Consider the following 22,981-nt stretch of genomic DNA (forward strand, 5'->3'; position numbering starts at 1 on the left):
TCCATTGGAAACCGTTCTTTTATAAGTCTTCTCACAAAAGGGCTATCACAAATGCATACAAAACTATGTGTGTGCCCCACACCCACTTACCATAATTAGATACAGAGGTGGGAGGAAGAGCTGCAGCACACCTTAGCAGATGAAGAATGGGAGACCATCTGCCAGAGGGCTGATAAAATCTCAGTCTGCTCTCAAAACAAAAAAATGCATACAACATCCTAACCTGACTCCAGTTTGATTAAAAGTTGTGTTTGGGAGTATGGACTCGTGCTTTAGTTGAGGCACTGGGTTTGGTATAGATGATGGACACGTTACGTCTGGTGAGCATGCCCACGAGTAAAGCCCTGTTGGGCCAAACTGATCCCTTTAATAAATTAAATGATTGGGGTAGTCCTGCTGATGCACATAAGTTACACTTTTTAGCACATCTGGAACGACTGGGTATATCTATTACACACTACCATAGACACTCTCATATCACACCTGTTATCGGTGGGGAGTTCGACACTTGCCCATTTCTGGAAGCAGGAGGCCCCTCAGCCCTGGAATGTTGGTGGTCAAAAATATAGTACATATACATTATTGAAAAGTCACTGGCCTCACTGATGGACAAGATGCATAGTTTTGTTGAAAAATACAAGAAAGTGACTTCATGTCTGCATTAGAACTGAAGGATGCATACTTTCCATATCCCAATCTATCCGCAACATCGCTGATACCTCCGGTTGGTGGACATTACTATCAGTTCAAAGTAATACCATTCGGGGTCACAACAGCCTCGTGATTGTTCACCAAATGCCTAGCTGTAACAGCTGCACATTTAAGAAAGAAAAACATACACGTCTTACCTTATCTGGACGATTGGCTGCTCAGGAGTTCCAGCAAACAAAAAGGTCTACAGGACATGCAAACAACTATTAACCTCTTACACAAATCGGGGTTTACAGTAAATGGTACCAAATCCCATATACAACTGCTCCAGATGCATCCTTACCTTGGAGCCGTACTCAATTCGATCACAGCAAAAACGTATCACAATCCACAGAGGGTTCTCAATCTCCAGAATCAACTGGCTCTTTTTCAGCCACATCATCGCCTACCAGTCAAAATGGTGCTGTTCCTTCTAGGTATGATTGCTCTTGCATTGCGATAGTTCCACATGCACAACTACATATGAGATCCCTACAGGAGTGCTTAACATCACAGTGGTCACAAACTGGGGCAACATGGAGGATCTAGTGTTGGTTACGCCCAACGTCCATCAAACACAACAATGGTGTAAGACACAAAATGCATAAAAAAAAACTAAAAAACGCAGAGCCTTCAGAGACCCAATCCCACAGGTGACCGTCATGACTGATGCATCACTCATAGGTTGGGGTGCTCACATGGAGGACATTGTGGTGCAGAAACAGTTGTCGGCACAACAAACATTCCGTGTCAATGTTCTGGAACTGATAGCCATACAGATGGCTCTGAGTGCATTCATTACCCAACATAACAGATAACAATGTTCTTCTGTGTGCATACATTATGACAGCAATGTACTACATCCAGAAACAAGGAGAGGCACATTCACTGCAGCTATCCCAACTAGCACAAATCATAGGGAAATGGGCCATAAGACCCAAGATCCACTTCTTGGCACAGAACACACCGGCCAGACAACTCACTGGCAGGCCTACTAAGCAGGACACAACAAGTTCACGAGTGGGACATCCATACTCCAATCCTACGAACAAACTTCCTGTGGTGGTGGACTCTATCTATAGATCTCTTTGCCACTCTACAAAATTAAAAATGCCAAAACTTCACATGCAGACACCCACATCCACAATCCAGGAGCAGTGCTCTATGGGTGAACTGGTCAGGAATATTTGCATACGTTTTTCCATCTTTCTCACTCATTTCATTTGCGGCCAGGAAGCTCATGCAAACCTCACTAAAGGTGATACTCCTAGCTCCAACATGCCCACGCCAACTATGGTACACAACATTGCTGGAGCTCCCCCTAGTACATCACAAGAAGCTTCTGAACATTCCAGATCTACTCACTCACAGTGGGGGCAGAGTAGGACACCCCATTGTTCATCAACTCAATCTTGCTGTCTGCTTCCTAAAGTCATAGAAATTGGGTACCTACAATTACATCCAGAAGGTATGGACATTCTAAAGGAAGCCAGAAGACCAACTACTAGAGCGTGTGGTGCAGCAAAATGGAAAACACCTTGTTTACTATTGTGCTACAAACAACAAAAATCCCTCCGCACCATCTGAACAACTGGTGTGTTACTTGTTAGATCTTCAGTAATCTCATTTATCATTCACATCTATAAAGCTGCACTAACAGCATTTGCTGCATACTTACACAGAAAAACAATCATTGTTTTCTGTTTTGTATCTGTCATAAAAGCATTTAAGGAGGGACTCGAGCCTTTCCACCACGTAGACCTATTGTATTATCCTGGAACTTAAACATCGTGTTGACACGATTAATGTCTGCACCATTTGAACTAATAAATACCAGCTACAGGTTTTAATATGGAAAGTGTTTTTTCTTATAGCAGTTACATCACTAAGAAAAGTAAGTGAAATACGTGCACTGACTATTATGGAACCTTATCTCCAAGTATTCCATGACAAGGTTTCCCTGCATACAAACCCAAAGTTTCTGCCAAAAGTTAAATCGCCTTTGCACTTAAATCAGACATTGGGTTTACTGGTTTTCTTTCCAAACCCAGAAACAGTTGCAGAAAGTGCATTGCATATACTAGATATACAATGTGCCCTTATGTACAAAAACATTTTAAAAATCACGGCCACTATTAGTCACTTTTTCAAATCCAGAGAAAGGTAATCCCATCTCAAAAGCAAGAATAACTAGATGGATAGTTGTATACTAGTTTGCTACATTAAAGCAAAATGAACACTATCTGCAATTCAAAGGGCTCATTCCGCAAGGAAAAAACAGGAGCATCAGTGGCTTTTGTGGGAAATATCCCGCTAACAGACATTTGTTAAAGCGGCAACATGGACAAATCCACATACTTTTACTAAACACTACTGTGTGGATGTACAATCCAGACAACAAGCTCTAGTGTGACAAACAGTTCTGCGCACGTTATTTCAGGCAAATGTACCATCTGATGTCTGAAGCCACTGCGCGAGAAGTACTGCTTTATAGTCTATGCATAGCATGTGTGTCTGCAGCCAGTTCATGCTATGAATGGATATTTACTTACCCTGTAAGCATCTGTTTGTACCATGTTTGGTGCTGCAGATTCACATGCACCCTCCCACCTCCCCGGCAGGTATTAGATGGTGACATGTATACGCAGTACATTTAAGCATGTTCAACAGCAAATGCTAATTTATCAGACTATATACTCACTTCCTGAATAGCAAGGAAAAAACATTGTAATCTACCAAAGGAACCGTTAAACATGCACAATGCCTTGAGGAAGAGGGAATACGAAGCACAGCATCGTCCATAAAATAATTCCTTGAAAAAAACAAATTGCAAAGTTTGGACCCAACACTAGTTGGCAGGAGTGTGCACAGCATGTGAATCTGCAGCACTACACACTAGGAATAGATGTTTACAGGGCAAGTAACATAATCCTTAAAATTTGTATGAATGACTGATTAGAGGGATGAAGGTGGCACAACCCATTCCTCTAATACGAAAATGGAGACTACATAGGATTTTGGGCTCTTTGGTGGGCGAGGACTCTGTAGAAGGCCTGGCCTAACCAGCGCCACCTAACCTGAGCCACCCGTAGAGTGACTACAGCTGTGACACTCCGATTAATTCATGGCTGGCATGCTGATGTTATGATTTGCAAAAGGCTGTAGACATACAAAGTGCATCTTCTGGGCCATCTAAGACAGCAATTGGATTGTTTGTTTTTCCCTACTTTATTCATTATTTATGGTTGTATTTGTTGTTTTTAAATACCTTCTGCTGAGCCTAAATGTATTGCAATGGACAAATAAATTCATTAGACATTGTTAAAGAAAAAATGATTTCTCAAATAGGCTGTACGATACTCAATTTTCAATGCTGCATTATTGGTTGAGGAACATAGCTACCTTTCAGAGATCTGTTACAATTTTCCATTTGAAAATTCTTGATAGATGAAATGAATGTCACCTGCTTTGTGTCTTCACAGTACAAGCAGTGGTGCATGGCTATGGACCAGGGGAAGATACCCTCTGAAATCAAAGCTCTTCTCACAGGAGAGGATCAGAGCAAGGTGCATCTTAACTCTACCAAGCAGACCAGAGCTATGAAAGCGGAGGCCAATGCAAACCGTTGCTGTAAGTGACGTTTCCTTTCTCCACTCTGATACTGCAGGAACACATTTAGCTTTGCTGTTAACCTCTGAGATTTATTTTACCACATTTGACATCATTAATTTTGAATATCGAACTGAATAATGCAGTCCCCTACCAGGGTCCCTTCAGAATTACATGACAACTAAATTTTTACTAAGTACAGAGCCCTTGACCAATTTCAAATTACATCTACAAAAATTCTAGTTAAAATACTAAATGTGTTGTGGGGGAAAAACTTTAGAGGCAATCATATGTCATCCAACACTTTAGATAGAAATAAACAATACTTGTAAATTAATTTAGTTCTTTACTATTAAAGCTGTTCTTAAAATGTCTGCTCAACTAATCACCATTCAAGAATTTTAGACAAATTACCATGCCTGAAAAGAAGTGCATGGTTTCTCTTTCCCTTCCAGAATCCATTTAGATGTTTGTTGTATAAAGCAGTTCACTTGAACAATCCATCTGCCTTGCCTCTAAACTCAATTCACAGAGAACACATTCCTTGATAGACCAGAAATCCTGAAGACTCCCCGAAAATGCATGTGCCAATAGGCTTTCTTGGCTTATTGACTGACTCTCAAACAACTTATCTCTGCTTCTCAGACATGCACCTGCGGTTGTGCAATGAAGTCAAATCTACATTAAGCCTGATTTAGAGTCCGGCGGATAGGTTACTCTGTTACAAACATGATGGATATCCCATCTGCCGATTTTACGATTTCCATTGGATATAATAGAATCGTAATACAGCAGACGAGATATCTGTCACGTTTGTGACGTAGTAACTCCATTCTCCAAACTCTAAATCAGGCCCTAACTACTTACACCGGGCTATTATACTATGCTGTTCCTTTATTTGTATGCATTATTGTCCTGTGTGTCTTTATCCTCACATATTGCTTAAGTATTGTGTTGCTGTGTATGGAGCCTCAAACCCCTCTAGGGCTATGTCCGTGCTTTATAAATACCCGAGATAAAATGAAATAAAAACCATCTTCCTATTAAGTAGTAAAGTCCTTGTTACGATTTCAACAATGTTTACTTTCTTTTCATCTTACTTTCCCAGTGATGTGTTTTTACAAGTCCCTTTGTAATCACTGGCTGGTAGATTTCCTTCTGCCCATAATTGGGCGAATCCAGTTTTGTATGAACTTGCCAGCTGGAGTGGGAGGAAAAGGCCGGCTGTGATCCAAACATCTTACACAAGTTACATTTAGACAAAGCTTATCAGTTAACTATTGGAACCTGCCAGAGAATGTCAGGAATATATTTTATTTTAGTGGGTTACTGGAATACCTTTCACGAAGGATGCACACACAAGTAATCCACACTTTACTTTTTAAAGGCTTTAATAGTATAACCTCGCAGCTTGTGGGCATGGTGTAGTTACCAAAATGTTGGCAGATTTAAGCAAGCCTGCACAGTGTCAGAACTTTTGCACATTGGAGTTACCATGAAAACTCTAGCTGGAATGTATCTTCTAGCAAGAGTGGATCACAGGATTCCTGTATGCCTTCTGCTTCTTCCTCTCCTACCCAGAGCTCTGAAGATCAGGAGTGACTGGGCCCAATTCATTCTAGTGGATTCAGATTGGGACAGGAGAGTGGCACCTGGGACTTCTGGGCATGAGCAGACACCTTGACTCCAGGAGGATTTTCTATCTCAGCAGGAGGGCAGGGTTCTGCAACCACACCTTCAGAAACTACACCTCCGTGTGTGAGATTGAACTGAAACATTTGGCTCCATTTTATCTACCACCTGGGTTTTTAATATTATCCTTGCTTGCTGCCTGTATGCATAAGAAGTCTATCTGTGCTGGGCACAGAGAGAAAATTATGGCCTGCTGTGGAGTCGGCAAAACAGACCCTTAACAAACCAAATCATTGGATGTTTTATTGTTTTTTTTGTCTTTGGCCCAACAAGGCCTTGTAGTGAGCAGTAGTGAAATTTGCTGGCCCTTTTTGCATTTGCAGGACCAACCGTTCTTGTTTAAATCACCTGTTGTGATGCGGTTTCTTAAAGGTTTAACCTATGTTTCCTCCCAAGCAATTTCTGATGCCACAGTTGGACTTTAGCTTAGTCCTGACACACTCCCTTTGAGCCGATGCACAGCTTGTGATCACTTCAGCACATCGGTGAGTGAACTTGAACCCCTATTGATGAATCTGCACTGCACCCCCAACCCCCTGCCCCCCCAGACAAACTGTGCTCAGGACTCAGATGGCCTTATTGCCAAAAGTGGTGATACCTTAACACCTTGAACAATCCATCACTCTCCCAGTAGTCTTTGCCCTGCCTCACACCTCCAAAGAGGAGGAGAGGATCTGTATGTTCAACCCAGAAGAATTTGAAGCTTTTATCGATCGTACCAAGGACTATTGGCGGACGATCCCCTTTACGTTCGGTGAAAAAAAGAAAGGCTGTGGAGAAAAGGACTCAGTTGAGGTGAACAGTCATATGCATTAAGATCTGCTACACATTGGCCAAGAAGCAGCCTCTGAAAGGTCTGAGAGCTCTTTCCACCAGTGCTGAGGCTGCTACCACTGCACTGGCCCACAGAGTGCCTATCCTTGACATCTGCTGGGCTGTGAAGTGGGTGCCCATGTTCACAAAGCACAATTGCCTTGACAGCCCTGTCTTGTGGGAAGGACATTTCTCTTATTTGGTCCTTCAAGACTTTTTGGTCAACTCCACAGACCCGACACCTTGGGAGGTACTGCTTTGGTATCTATTCTAAAGGGAAATTATCTGTGGTAAGACACATATATCAGAAGAAAAAGTTACCTTTGGTAATGCTCTTTCTGATTGTGTCCTCGCCACCATTCTGTGAAATGGTCACTCTTTATCATCTAAAATGTTCCATAATAGAGAGGTGCACACTGGTAAGGATAATTGCTTTGTGCTCCATATCATAGGTTGCAGAAAAAAATCCATCAAACTGATGTTGACGCACAGTGTGGTGCTTATATGCAGCAAGGTTCTGTCACTTCTAGGTAGGCACGTGGAGCTGCATGGCACCATCTCAAATGTTGTGTGGGAGCACTGTTATATAAAGTTTCTGGATCCAGTCAGGCGCTGAGAACTCTTTAGTTAAAGTATCCACTAGAAGGGATGTTACTGAAGTTACGTAACTTGTTGAATTGAGAAGCGTTATTGTTCTGGTTGTGCTTCCCCCACCTGATTGGTGTATCATAATAGATAAGTCCGGTATATTCTATGCAACCATTTGGATGATCTACCAGAGTTGGGAGCAGCTGTATGCTAGAGTTCTGCCATTTTTAAAAGAACAGTTAACCTAAATAGAGCTTCTTCATGTGATCCACTGTGGTGTACATTTTGTGTGAAGGTTGCACAGGTTTGTCACATTATAGTCCTTTTATACAGCATAGTGCTGCACCCCGGTGCAATATAAAACGCAAGTAACATGAAGTCAAGGTGCAATTTGCTGGAGGCACAACAGAGCCGGCGTGAAAATGGCTTCCTGACATCGGAGCCTTTGGTGAGGGCTGAAAGTGGAGTTTCTGGCACCTGGGAACTGGGTGCATTGCTTGTTGGCTGGTTCTTGCCTGGCTCACGAGCAGTGCAGGCCGAGCTGGTGGTGAAGCGCTGCAAGTGTAGACTAGCCGAGGCATTTAACCACTGTTGGGTGGCTGCTTGGGTACGCTTCTGCTCCTCTGCAGTGACCCTTAACCCCTTAGCTGCTGGGCCTTTCCCCCCCCAGTGCTGAGCCCTTTTTTGGCTATTTGGGGTAGTTCGCGCTTAGGGCTTCATAACTTTTTGTCCACATAAGCTAACCACGCCAAATTTGCGTCCTTTTTTTTCCAACATCCTAGGGATTCTAATGGTACCCAGAGTTGGTGGTTTCCCCTGGAGGAGACCAAGAAAATAGCCAAAATACAGTGAAAATTTAGTTTTTTCCAAAAAAATGGGAAAAAAGGGCTGCCGAAGAAGGCTTGTGGTTTTTTCCCTGAAAATGCCATCAACAAAGGGTTTCTGGTGCTGAAATCACTATCTTCCCACCTTTCAGGAACGGGCAGACTTGAATCAGAAAACCAAATTTTTCAACACAAATTTGGCATTTTACTGGGACATACCCCATTTCTACTATATTTGGTGCTTTCAGCCTCCTTCCAGTTAGTGACAGGAATGGGTGTGAAACCAATGCTGGATCCCGGAATGCTAAACATTTCTGAAAACTAGACAAAATTCTGAATTCAGCAAGGGGTCATTTGTGTAGATCCTACAAGGTTTTCCTACAGAAAATACAGCTGAAATAAAAAAATATTGAAATTGAGCTGAAAACAACAGCCATTTTTCTTTATGTTTTACTCTGTAACTTTTTCCTGCGATGTCAGATTTCTGAAAGCAATATACCGTTTTGTCTGCTGGACTCTTCTGGTTGCGGGGATATAAAGGGCTTGTAGGTTCATCAAGAACCCTAGGTACCCAGAGCCAATAAATGAGCTGCACCCTGCAGCTGGTTTTCATTCTATACTGGGTATACAGCAATTCATTTGCTGAAATATGAAGAGTGAAAGAGGTATCAAGAAAACCTTTGCATTTCCAAAATGGGATCAAGATAAGGTTTTGAGGAGCAGTGGTTATTTGCACATCGCTGAATTCCGAGGTGCCCATACTAGCATGTGAATTGCAGGGCATTTCTCAAATAGACGTCTTTTTTACACACTCTCTTATATTTGGAAGGAAAAAATGTAGAGAAAGATAAGGGGCAATAACACTTGTTTTGCTATTCTGTGTTCCCCAAGTCTCCCGATAAAAATGATACCTCACTTGTGTGGGTAGGCCTATTGCCCGCGACAGGAAATGCCCCAAAACACAACATGGACACATCCTATTTTTTTTATAGAAAACACAGCTGTTTTTTCCAAAGTGCCTACCTGTAGATTTTGGCCTCTAGCTCAGCCGGCACATAGGGAAACCTACCAAACCTGTGCATTTCTGAAAACTAGAGACCTAGGGCAATCCAAGGAGGGGTGACTCGCGGGGCTCGGACCAGGTTCTGTTACCCAGAATCCTTTGCAAACCTCAAAAAGTGGCTAAAAAAACAAGTTTTCCTCACATTTCGGTGACAGAAAGTTCTGGAATCTGAGAGGAGCCACAAATTTCCTTCCACCCGGCGTTCCCCCAAGTCTCCCGATAAAAATGATACCTCACTTGTGTGGGTAGGCCTAGCGCCCGCGACAGGAAACGCCCCAAAGCGCAACGTGGACACATCCAAATTTTTGGAAGAAAACAGAGGTGTTTTTTGAGAAGTGCCTACCTGTAGATTTTGGCCTCTAGCTCAGCCGGCACCTAGGGAAACCTACCAAACCTGTGCATTTCTGAAAACTAGAGACCTAGGGGAATCCAAGGAGGGGTGACTTGCGGGGCTCGGACCAGGTTCTGTTACCCAGAATCCTTTGCAAACCTCAAAAAGTGGCCAAAAAAACAAGTTTTCCTCACATTTCGGTGACAGAAAGTTCTGGAATCTGAGAGGAGCCACAAATTTCCTTCCACCCGGCGTTCCCCTAAGTCTCCCGATAAAAATGATACCTCACTTGTGTGGGTAGGCCTAGCGCCCGCGACAGGAAATGCCCCAAAACAGAACGTGGACACATCAAATTTTTTCAGAGAAAACAGTGCCTACCTGTGGATTTTGGCCTCTAGCTCAGCCGGCACCTGGGGAAACCTAGCAAACCAGCACATTTTTGAAAACTAGAAACCCAGGGGAATCCAAGATGAGGTGACTTGTGGGGCTCGGACCAGGTTCTGTTACCCAGAATCCTTTGCATACCTCAAAATGTGGCTAAAATACCACGTTTTCCACACATTTCGGTGACAGAAAGTTCTGGAATCTGAGGGGAGCCACAAATTTCCTTCCACCCAGCGTTCCCCCAAGTCTCCCGATAAATATGATACCTCACTTGTGTGGTTAGGCCTGGTGCCTGCGACAGGAATAGATCACACAACGGTCAATGTTGGTCCTTACGTGAGGCAGCTGTTGACCCTGGGGTGATCCATTCCTGACACAGGCACTAGGTGTAGGCACTCAAGTGGGGTAGTGTTTTTATCAGGACAGGTGAGGAGTCCCTGGGTGGTAGGAATGTTGTGGATCCCAGCATATTCCTGTAGTTTGTGTGACAGAAATGCGAGAAAAATTGAGTTTTTTTTCAACATTTCAGCTTTGCAGGGTATTCTGGGTAAGAAAACTTTGGGGAATCCACACAAGTCACACCTCTGTGGACTCCCCCGAATGTCTAGTTTCCAGAAATGTTTGGGTTTAGTGTGTTTCTCTATATGGCTGCCGAATCCAGGACCAAAAACACAGGTGCCTGCCTTACAAAACCAGTTTGTTTTGCCATAGACAATTTTGATGTCTCCACAATATGATTTGGGTGGTGGAATTTGGGGCTGAACTAAATTGGTGAGCTCCCAAGAGAGCACTCTCTCTCTGCTTGCCGCCGCATTCACCTGCTCTCTGGGTTGGCCTAACCCACTATTACCCAGTTGCACGAACAGCTTGCGAAGGGACAGCAGGACTGTCCTCATCACCTCCCTCATAATGTACTGGAAGAGGAGTTTTCGAATGGGACTCCTCTGACTGAAAAATCACTCCCAGAGTCTGCGCCATTGTCCTATCCCTCAGATGCTGTCTCAGTATCTGATGTCTCAGTCTCTGATCCTATGTCAGAGCGGTCCTCTATAACCCAAGTGCAGGCAGCAGTCATCCATCAAGATGCCATCTCTGCTATTGGCTAAACTGTTGCTCTAAAACACTAGCCTACGTAGACAGTCACAAAATCGATGGTGTGTGTGAGATACGTGCAACAGTAGAGGCCACCTTACCTGCGCTTCTTCCCTCAATCAGCACGTACTTTCAAGACACTCAAAAAACACCTTGTCACATACCATTCGTCACAGTCTTTAGCACCTCCTGCGCCCAGTCCAACAATCATTATTGGTGCTCCCACTCCCTCCTCCTCGGATTCCCTCATTACCACCCAGCAAAAGTGCCCTTCATCTCTCCATAGACTTTACTAATGTACTCAGCTATTTACATAAAATACAGATGTGCTCTTTGCAGTAGGCATATAAACCTTCTGCGCTTCTTTATGGCACTAAAACTGCCACTAGACAAGTCGGACCCTTTTCCCCCCAGGGAAACCACACACATATTGACAAAAGTGATGTATATATGACAGCCAACCACCTGAAACTCAACTCAAGCAAAACTGAAATAATCCTCTTTGGCCCTCACCAAAAAAACCTGGGACCCCCCATGGTGGCCCACCACGCTAGGCCCTGCACCCACCCCCGCCAACTACGCACGCAACCTCAGCATCATCCTAGACTCCTCCCTCTCTATGACCCAACAAATCAACGCTCTTACCTCCTCATGCTTCAACAAACTCCGTATACTGAAAAACATTCAAATGGATCCCCACAGAGACCAGAAAAACTGTCACTCACGCACTCATCAGCAGCAGGCTTGATTACAGAAACGCCCTCTACGCCGGCACCACTCTAAAACTCAAGTGCAAACTACACGCATCCAGAACTCAGCAGCACGACTCATCCTCGACCTCCACCGACACAAACACATCTCTCCACACCTCAAATCCCTCCACTGGCTCCCCATTGACAAAAGGATCACCTTCAAGATCCTCATCCTCACACACAAATCACTCCACAACACAGGCCCTGCCTACCTCAACGAGAGTCACCTTCCACACCCCCACACGAAACGTCCGTTCAGCTGACCTCTCTCTTGCCTCTGACCCCCGCATCAAACACACCACCACCGGGGGCAGATCCTTCTCCTACATTGCACCCAAAACATGGAACGCACTCACAACCCACATTCGCAAGACCCAAAACCTACTTCTTTTCAGGAAGGGCCTCAAAACCTGGCTTTTTGAACAGTGAACCTCCTAGCCCTTTTCCCTCCCCCCGTCCCCCCCCCCAGCGCCTTGAGACCCTCACAGGTGAGTAGCACGCTTTATAAATCTCTTTGATACAGATCTACCTATATATATATATATATATATATATATAAATATATATCTACATAGATATATCTATAGATATATCCATGGACCTAGATATATCTATCTACATAGATATATATATATAGATATATACATATATTTTTTTTTAGTTGTTGTATGGTTTCCTTGGGGGCCAAAATGGCCCCCAGGGAAACCCTATAACATCTAAAAAAAAAAATTGCCCCCACAGGGGGTCACCCTGCCCACGGGCGACCCCCTGTCATTTCATTTTTTTTTTTTGTATTTTTGGGGGGGGGGGGGGCGCGATCGCCCCCCCCCCCCCCCCCAGGGGGCACCTACCTTTTTTTTTTTTTAAGAAAATTATGGCGGGGGGTGGCCCGTTTTCCAGGGGGGGCCGCCCCCCAAAAGTGAAATCCCTGGTGTCTAGTGGGGTTTCCTGGCCCCCGATCGCAGCTGTGCTGCGATCGGGGGCCAGGAAACCGTTTCAGAAGGCCTCATAAGAAAGGGGAGACTCTCCCCTTTCTTACGAGGCCTTCTGAAACTGTTTCTGGCCCCCGATCGCAGCACAGCTGCAATCGGGGGCCAGAAACAGTTTCAGAAGGCCTCGTAAGAAAGGGGAGAGTCTCCCCTTTCTTACGAGGCCTTTTCAAAATGTTTCCTGACCCCCCCGATCGCAGCTGTGCTGCGATCGGGGGAGCCAGGAAACCTGAAAGTGTTTCCTGGCCCCCGATCGCAGCACAGCTGCGACCGGGGGCCAGGAAACACTTTCAGGAAGGCCTCGTAAGAAAGGGGAGTGTCTCCCCTTTCTTACGAGGCCTTCCTGAAAGTGTTTCCTGGCCCCCGATCGCAGCTGTGCTGCGATCGGGGGCCATGAAACGTGTTCCTGGCCCCCGATCGCAGCACAGCTGCGACCGGGGGCCAGGAAACACTTTCAGGAAGGCCTCGTAAGAAAGGGGAGTGTCTCCCCTTTCTTACAAGGCCTTCCTGAAAGTGTTTCCTGGCCCCCGATCGCAGCTGTGCTGCGATCGGGGGCCAGGAAACACTTTCAGGAAGGCCTCGTAAGAAAGGGGAGACTCTCCCCTTTCTTACGAGGCCTTCCCGAACGTGAAAAAGGCCGTTTTCCCCATGAAAGCAGGAAGCGGCCGCAAGGCTGCTTCCTGCTTTCATGGGGAAAACACCTTTGCAACGTCAGCGCGCCTCGCGGCGCGCTGACGTCACAAAGGGGCGGGTGGGGGGAGACACGGTAGCTTCAGTGTCTCCCGGGGGGAAAAAAAAATAAATCCTCGGGTGCGACGCACCCGAGGATTTATTAATGCCCTTCCTGGTGTCGGCCACTGGTCGTGACCCGCACCAGGGAGGGTGTGTGGGCGTTGGCCAGTGGCCGACGCCCGCACTTAAGAGGTTAAATTGGCCTGTGGGGCTTTGTTGTTCTCCTGGTGCGCTGCTGGGCAGCCTGTTTCCTTCCTGCCTATTGACTATATTTTCTGCTGAGTGATCTCCTGAGTACTGTGGATTCTGCCTCCTGGGGCCCCTAATGGAGTTTTCTGCTGATGGGAAGTGCCTAGGGACTGAGAATGAGAAACCTTGTGGGTTGGGGTGGTCCTTGGCCCTAGAGGTTGGTAACAGCTGATATGGCTGCGGGTGTTGTCCCGCAAGTGCAGTGCATTGGGAGAAGTTTTCCGTCATCTTTCTATCCTGATTTTTCTTCTTTGGTACAGGAGGCAAGGACATCGTTCCAAAAAGTGAAGAAAATACTTCAGTCCAAATCAATCAGATAATTTATCCTTTCTTCGGCAAAGCTTCATGAAGAACACAAAGGAAAAACATTCATCTTCACATAAATGTAAACAAATGAAGGTGGCTGGGTGATGCAGTGCACACACACTAAGTAACAACAAGTAAGATGAGAACACAATCAAATGGAATTAGTGATGGGTGCTCGAAATTGAAACGTTAGACAAGAATTAAGGATTTTGGTGGAACATTCAAAATGGAACTCTATATTGAATTACTTTGGGAGTGCTTGAAATTTTGCTTACATTTATCTTCACATAGCCTACTCAGGCAATTGAAATGTATTGAACGTACTCATGATCTTGATCAGGCTCTGGTAGTCCTGCCTCATTTGAAAGCGGCTGCTTTCCTGGGACCCTGGCTCTCAGTGTCCATGAGTAACTTTTGACCGGACGGTTGTTGCGCCCCTGGTTTGTATGTTACATAAGGATGGTCTTATTTTTCTTGGTTGGCTGCTTGCCCTTAGAGTATATGGCTGGTGCATAAAGCTTCTGTTGTACCCGCCTAATGCACTGTTGCTTGAACTCATCTGTTTTGTGCTATTCCCTGTACTAATTATAATGGCGCTAGTAGATTTTCTGAGAATACATGTATAACTTTTTGATTAAGACCTATGTAATATGTACTGCAATGAGTATAATTGTTCCTTCAGATGGGTTGCCGGCAGTTTACGATATTTTGGAAATGGGTATTGTTTATGGATGAGTTTGTGGAATTCGCTGACTATTGGGTTTGGCGTGCGGTAGGCGAAGGTTGGGCAGGAGTATCAGCTCTTATTTTATTCGATGGGGTGTAATTTTTTGGTTTTGCCCAGAAATGTCCTACTCAAACTTTGTATGGACACTAGTTGCAGAGCTTTTGAAGTAACATCAACACTCAGGCCAACGTATTACACATTTGGAAGGTTCTGCTTGATGAATGGATAAATTAATTAGCTGAAATATGTAGGGGGTTCATAACCCATGTAAGACACACCAAATCTTAGAATATCTTACCAGGCATAATATTGATGTAGCAATGCTTCAGGAAACTCATTGCTCCCCGCAAAGTCCCTCCATTTCTAATTCAGAATGGGGCCCCATTATTATTTTTCATCCTACTCAACATATTCTTGTGGAGACACACTTACTAGGAAATCTTTACATTTCTGCGTTGTAGAATTTATACCTGAAGTCTCAGGCACGCCCGTATAGAGAAGAGTGTTCTACATGGACATACAGTGCTGCTAGTTAATATTTATGGGCCGAACATACACTCCAGATTTTTTTGAGATTCGGAGTTTGAGTGGCAAATATATAGATTGGCTCATTGTGTGGGGGGATGTGATTTTAACCTTGCACTCTGTGCAGCAGCTGACAGTATTGCCATGGATTTGCCAAACCCCTATCGGGCTGCTGGAGCACGCCCTCAGTATGCAAATTTCACTAGGCATACATGTTGCGCGATCTGCACCCATGCTCAGCTGAATTTACATTCTACTCGCCTTTGCGCAGTATGTGATTCCAGATAGACTTATGTGCTTCCGGATAGACGTATGGGTGCTCTCTGCAGGTGGTGCCCCTGGTAGAAGAGGTGTGTATCCTTCCTAGAATGCTGTCGGATCACTCACTGATCGTTTTGAAGTTAGGGACTACCATTCTTCTACCTCGGTTTCTTGTAAGGTGCTTAAAGGACTTGCAACAGGGCAATGAGGTATTTCGCATTGAAGTGTATGAACTTAATGATAGTCTGTGGAAAGCATTCAAAACATTCATTAGGGGAGTTAGTATTTCTAAAGGTTTAGGCTCACCTCTCTCGCTTATCACCAGGTTGGAGAGGCTTGCAGTAGACCTAAAATGATTGGAGAACTGTTTCCACCAACAATACTGCTGTTCTTGCCCAACTGCAAGAGGTGTTGGTGGAATTTTCTTAGATTGCAGACAAGGTCAGTACCTAGGTGAGACTGTTTGATGAGGGGTACAGGCCAGGCAGGACATTAGCACTGGTGACAAAATTGGCTAGGGACCAGGCCCAGATCCATGTGCATCTGCACTGACGAAACCAAAATCTCTGTGGCACCTTTGGATATCTTTGCTAGATTCCAAAACTTTTATGGTTGCCTTTACTTCCTGGGAAGGGGGAGTAAATGGCAGGCATAAAAGTATATTTTGATCCAGTGCTTCTTGCATAGGTGGAGGGTACTGCTAGAGAGCTGCTTAATGCACGGTTATCCCTGGAGGATGTCAAATGTGTGTTTGAGTCTCCTGAGTGGAAAGACTTCTGAAGGAGATGGCCTTCCAGTAGAATTTTATAAAACACATAGAGTTCACTTCATCACTATAACCCTGCCATCAGCAAGGGTAGTTTACCACCTTCCACGATGAAGCCGTAATTACTGTGCTACTGAAACCAGAGAGGGATCCCACTGCCGGTTCCTCTTACAGACGGCTTTTACTTTCAAATAGTGACACTAAAGTATTTTCTAAGACTTTTGCACAGCGTTTACAGCCCTTAATAGAGTTTCTAGTACTGCCTGAACAGTATTTCTTCATCCCGCAAAGGTTGATATCATTTAACTTATGGACACAGATGGTTGTTTTGCACAGAGTTAATCCAAAGGTCCAAAGTTAATCCAAAGGTCCAATCTTTGGCGTTCTTTTTAGATATCGAAAAGGCCTTTGATATGCAGCTATGGTCATTTATGATGGAGGTTGTTTGGCGTCTTGGCCTGGGTTCCTATATTTTGAAAATCTTTTTTTGTACTGCTTGCAACAGCCACGATCAGACTCGATGGGGACTGTTCAAAGTAGATTTCAATAAGCGGGGCACTCGGAAAGAATATCCCTTACCCCCATTGATCTTTGCATTTGCTGTTGAGTAATTGGTTTGTTTTACTAGCGACTTTCACTCTGACTGAAGTTTTGCAAATAGCAGGGTACTCTCTTGTCATTTACTTGTATGCAAATGATATAGTATGATACCTTAAAAAGCTAAACAAAAGTCTGTTCTCCGTTACTCAGGAAGTTTCAAGATTTGGTGGGCATTCAAAATTACTGATAAACTGGGATGAGTTGGGGGTCCTCCCTCTGACAGGCTTCCCCACTGGTCTCGTGTTGGAATACCCTTTAAATGGTGCCCAGGAAGGGGCATATGTATTTGGGCATATTTGTTCTTGCGACTTCCCTGAACTGATGTGTAGTAATTTTTCGTGTGGTAGTGGGCCAACTTTGCAGCCGCATTGATTGATGGCTGTCTTTTACGCTATTTGTGATGGGGAGAATCTTGCTCATCAAAATGGTGATATTGCCACAATTTCATTATCTCTTTATTGCTCCCTATGGAATACGTTCACTTATTGTGACAAACCCTTCTTAAATGGAATTGGTAGAGTGGGCAACCCAGAGTGAGATGGGAAGTCCTGACGCACCCTATGAGGTGCAGTGGCCTTGCGGTACCAGATCCCTATGGCTACTACTATTTGGTTGCCCGGCATACTTCTCAAAATATTGGATTGCTATCTCTCCACTCCCATTCCATGTCCGTGTAGAATATGCAATAGCTTGCTTAGGATCACTCCTGAGCTCTGTTTCTACGTATCCTACTGTGGCGGCAAATGATGTGAATGTCCTTGGCACGACCCATAGAGCTTGGCGTCTCGCACGACGAGTGGGGTTTGTCATGCCCTCATGCCTGCTGCTTCCCATACCCCACAATGCGCTCTTAACCTCCACTATGGAAAAAAGTCACTGTAAAACAGCTATGCAATCTGGGCATTGATGCAGGGTGGGGCCATAAGTTGTACTTTGTAGGCGGTTTCTTTTTGTCTTTCCAGATACTTAAGCATAAAGAAGGAAACTCACCATTAGCCATCTGCTTTATCATAGACTGTACGGCTGCCCACGTTGCATTTGGTGAAGTCCACTCCCCACTGCTGAAATGAAGTTACCAACTGTGTGGATACAGCTTGCAGATGCAAGCAACCTCCATGTCTTTCCTCTACTGTGCATTCATCAAGGGCCCTGCAGCTTCCTTTCAGAGCCATGTAGAAGTGGGAGGATGATGTGGGGCAAAGGGAGACAGGCTTTACAGCACAATTTCATTTTAAGCCCATTGCAATTTATATTACAAGTTATTTACCTTGTCCTGCACTGCCACCGAAAAGAAAAGAAAAAGGCTCAGTTAATGTTTATAGTGTTAAGCTTGCATAATCAGTAACAATGTGGAGCAACAGAAATGCTTTGGCTGCAAAAATGATGGGACTGTGCTTGTTTGTTTTTAAAGCCATTATATTTAATGCTTACCAGGCCTCCAAGGAGATTGAAACACTGCAGTAGTGGAGGACCTAGATTGCTTCCGGTCTATTAATGCGCAGGTCTACAGTTAACTAGTCATTTTTCTGTCATGGATCTTCGGAGGATGATCCTGTTTATTCTTCAAAGAGTCCACCATAAGCATATGCATTAAATGTCTATATATGTTCTCCCTATGGCACGGAAGATGAAATGTATAAATCGGACATAATTCAAATATGCCAGATCCTGAATATGTATACGCTAACATTCAGTTGTTGCAGATGTCATCTCTGTTAGTCAACTCAACTCGTCTGCCTTGGCACAGACCATTGCTGACGTTACTCTGCAGTTAATGCAGATCTTTGATTTCTAACAGTTTTTTTTAATGTTAAGTTTGATTTAAAAAATCCCAGCACAATACTGATGTTTTATCAGGTCGTTTAAGTTGCCCTCATAGCCACTGAACAACACAGACCTATCATTTTTGTCTCATTACCATATGGATGTGTTTTTTTTGTTTTGTTTAAGAAATATCCTGAAAGGCCGCTATATGTGACCTTATGGATTAATAACCTTATTCAATTATGTTTTCCAGTGCAGGTTTGTTCTACTTGAACGACCGTTCTTGCAGTACATGTATGCAGGTTTTCTTGACATGGTCTTTAAAAAAAAAAAGTTTGCTGTAGGGATTCTGTGACTTACTGTTTCTACTCATCTGGTCCTTGGAACATGCTAGTTTGGAGATCTGGTGGTTACAGAATCTCTACCCTGGAATGTGTTGGTGCAAAGCTTGGAACATTGTCCTCAACTGTATGCTAAAATAGAAGTCTCCTCTAGGATTAGAGGAGTACCGGGTAGGAAAATCAGTTCTGTCTCTGTTTGTAGAGACAATACAATCTTTATGACGATCCAGAGTCTAAAGGACCATTGTATCAGAGAGATTCATCCCTGAGGCCAGACACAACAGTAAATGGCATGTGCAAATTCTCTCTGAGCAGTGTTCCATTCTAGATTCTATGGGTCCCACCTACATCTAAGAAGAATGCGAAAATCAAAAAGGCACCACTTCTTAGAATATAATTTTTCTACAAATTGTTAATCTTTATAGATAGCTCAGTTAAGTAGCTCCTCAGAGGTAGAAAGGTTGGTTTGTGTCTGTCTTCCTGCCTGCAACCCAGCCAACCAGCTACCCAAATGCCAATGGTCTGTTGTTTGAGAATAATATTAAATCGTGCAACACTAATGTGGGCGTTACAGGCTGTAAAATTGAGATATCCTTGGCCATAATTACGATTCCTTGCAATATACACTGCACATGGGTCTTCCATCCTCTCTACCAGGTGTAGAGCTCTCTACATGTGTGGACAGCATAGAACTTAGATGACCTCAGGTAGGATCTTATAGCCCAAGGTACAGTTAAGACTACTTAACAGGATAAAGCCTTACCCTTTTTTTTCTTTATAAACAAAGGATGACAAGGTCTTTCACAATCCTCCATCTGATAAGCAAAAGTACTGACTTAAAAGAAAAAAACAGATATCCATTACAGATGCTATAGAAGAGCAAAACCAAAGTTTTGTCAGCATTGCATCCCATCACCAATAACATACACAGATCAGTTAAAGTAAATGAAAAGGGAATTAAGAAGAGGGCAAAACTAGGAGGGATTTGGGGGAAAGTCAGTGGTCCAAAAGGCAACCACCTACATCACCTCACCATCAACACCCCAGTGTACTTAGCCAGGAAGTGCTGGACCCATATCTCAACTATTTGTGACTAACCAGAAGACGTGTGCAGCACCGGTAAGCAGGATCCAGAGTTCCATTATGTTAATCGTACTCCATCACAGACATTTTTAAACATAAAAAAAGATGGGCCAATCTCAAGACCTAAGAAGTCATGACTTCTCATGTAGCTTCACCTTCAGCTTGGTAGAGCCTCAAAGATGGTAACAGTCTTCTCTTGGATTCTGTATGAGGGCTAGCATTAAAGAAAATAGGACATGCGTGTTGTTTATGGGCAGATTCTGGTAATTCATAGTAATTTTCACCATTGGTGTCCTCATGCTCACATAAGTGAAATGTAGAATATGGAATGACTTAGTTTGGGTGTAAGTATGGCACTTGCTTACCTTGCAAGTTGTGTATGTAAGCTCTGAATAAAAGGCAACCTTGGAAGGTGAGTTATGCATCTTTATATTGGCTGTGAGTTAGTGTGCAGTGTTACAGTGACCCACACAACGGTCGATAGAGCAGATGCTTGATTGATGTGCTCACTATGGTTTCCTTCCCGGCAAGACTGAATCAGATTGGAATCCCTCCAGGAGTCAACTAGTCTTCAATTGTGGTGATTAGAAGTGGAAGTCTAACTGAGGAAGATCCCAGTTGAAGGGTTTCCGGATCTGAGTTGGCAGGGATTACAAGATGCCTGCTAGAGAGGGGACTGGTAACCTGATGCTTGTTTGTAGATACATACTGAGTGTGATAAGACACGTACAACGGGTTATGAATAAGTCTGATGGGTGTTAGAAGACTGTTTTTGGTTTTTTTCAAACTTTGTTTATTGGTATTTTCTGTAGTTGGATAACAATTGGTACATGGGTAGGTCCCTCATTTCAGGTCGGCAATCCGGACTTATACATTATACTTGGGTTATGTACAGTAACTTAATTATTTCAATACTCTTCCGGACTCAATACAGTAAGTCAACATGTACATTACATCATCGTACCTTTGCCTGGTCCTGTTGTCATTTTTCCAGTGCCGTCATTCAGCTTTCCCGATCATCTTAGGTATTACCATGTAAACTATTAATTTAGTTAACAATAGAGAAACAATAAAGAAAACACATAAACAGTGCGCTGGAAAGATAATTTGTGTCACAGTGGGATTGAGTTATGTACATATGTGTAGATCGCCCATCTGGGAGGGTCACATTAGGCGTCTGCCCGTCCCCTATTCTAATGTAGTGGTGTGGTCTATTCCTGGCGGGACTCAGCTTCATCCCTAAGTAGGTCATATGATCAAGCCAAGTACATTGGTGTTGATATAGCAGGCCCTGGACTCCCCCTCTCGTGTAGGAAAGTAGTGAGACCTCCCGGGTATACGTACTATAGTTATCTGTGTTCCCCCCGCCTCTTTTGCCTCCTTAAGCATCACCTCGGTCCCTCTCCAGTGGTGCTATGTCCTCCCGCACCCCTCCTGTTTCTTGTCTCAGAGCCTCCCATATCTCCAGTGTATCTGTCCACAGTGGAGCTGTAGGTTGTGTCCAGACTCCCTGGGCTTCCTCCACTCGCAGTCCCTGTGATTTGGCCTGGGCCCACACTGAGACATCCAACTTCCAGTCCACTAAGTGCCGTCCCTTTGGGGATTTCCAGGCCGTGGCGATTCGACGCCTGAACAGGACCAGGGCGAGGTCCAAGAACCTCCTGCCCACTCTCTTAGAAGTTGGCCTTGCATGCAAACCCAGCAGGCACAGGAAGGGGTCTAGGTCCAGTTGTGTGCCAAGGGTTCCCCCCCCCCCAACTCCTCCAAGACTCCCCTCCAGCATCTCTGTATGTCTGGGCAATCTCAGACCATGTGATTAAAGTCCGGGACTATAGCTTTACATCTGGGACAGCTCCTGGGCTCACCCCCGTATATTACTCTAAGCCTGTGTGGGGTGAGGCATGCTCTATGTACATAATTATACTGGATATATCAGAAGCGTGTATTTCTGGATACTCTCCAGGGCTATGCCAGCACTCTCTGCCATTCTACATCCGTCAATTCCTTGCCCATTGTCTCTTCCCATTTCGTCCGTAGAGTCTGTAAAGACGCTAGAGTAGCTTCAGTAAGAGCCCTGTAGAGCTTGGTGATCAAATGAGTGTCTTCCCCCACTGTTAGTAGGAGGTGTAATATGGCATGCGTCTTGGTCTCCGCATTAACTGTAGGCCATAACTTCCTCACAGCTAGAATCAATGTCCGATACGTCAGGAACTGCCCCCCCGGCACCCCGCCCTCCCCCCATCAGTTCTGTGAAGGGGCATAGAATTCCCTCACGGAAGAGTTCTCCCAAAATCAGTACTCCCGCCTGGGTCCAAGCTCTCATTTGGCTTCGCATCAAGGTGCGACCCTGGTCCCCAACGGTATTCCTGTCAGTGGCACCCCAGGTGAGTAAGCCACTGTCACTCCAGTGCACTTCAGACATCTTCTCCAGCAAGAGAGGGCTACCGTCCGCATAATGGTCTGTTTAGGCAGGACATTCCTGGCACCGAACAGGCTAGCCAATAGGAGGTTAGGTTTTATTTCACCACAGGATACGGTCAGGTCTAGCTGGTGCGCCCCCGTCCGCCATCTAGCCACCCACTGGAGTTGGCATGATAAATAATATAATCCAAAATCTGGACTGCTAACCTGCCCTCAAGCGTGGGTCAGTGAAGGGTGGAGAGGGATGTCCGTTGATGACCCCCATCCCACAGGAGCTCTCTAAGGAGTGCGTTCAGGTCCCTAAACCAGGTCGTCGGTATGGCCACCGGAAGGTTGGCAAAGTAATATAGTAGGCGGGGTAACATAATCATTTTGTACA

The 22,981-nt window shown here is 44.6% G+C and overlaps 1 protein-coding gene across 2 annotated transcripts in view; it reads left to right on the top strand.

The window, feature by feature from the left end:
* Positions 1–22,981, top strand: part of CREBL2 (cAMP responsive element binding protein like 2) — a 187,306-nt gene that overhangs the window by 105,568 nt on the left and 58,757 nt on the right. For both annotated transcript variants that reach the window (XM_069228022.1, XM_069228024.1), the window contains exon 3: positions 4,173–4,320. In XM_069228022.1, coding sequence (XP_069084123.1) covers positions 4,173–4,320 — 148 coding nt within the window. The remainder of the gene's footprint in view (positions 1–4,172; positions 4,321–22,981) is intronic.

This window comes from Pleurodeles waltl, chromosome 4_1 (genome assembly GCF_031143425.1).
Source record: "Pleurodeles waltl isolate 20211129_DDA chromosome 4_1, aPleWal1.hap1.20221129, whole genome shotgun sequence".
Taxonomy (NCBI): Eukaryota; Metazoa; Chordata; class Amphibia; order Caudata; family Salamandridae; genus Pleurodeles; species Pleurodeles waltl.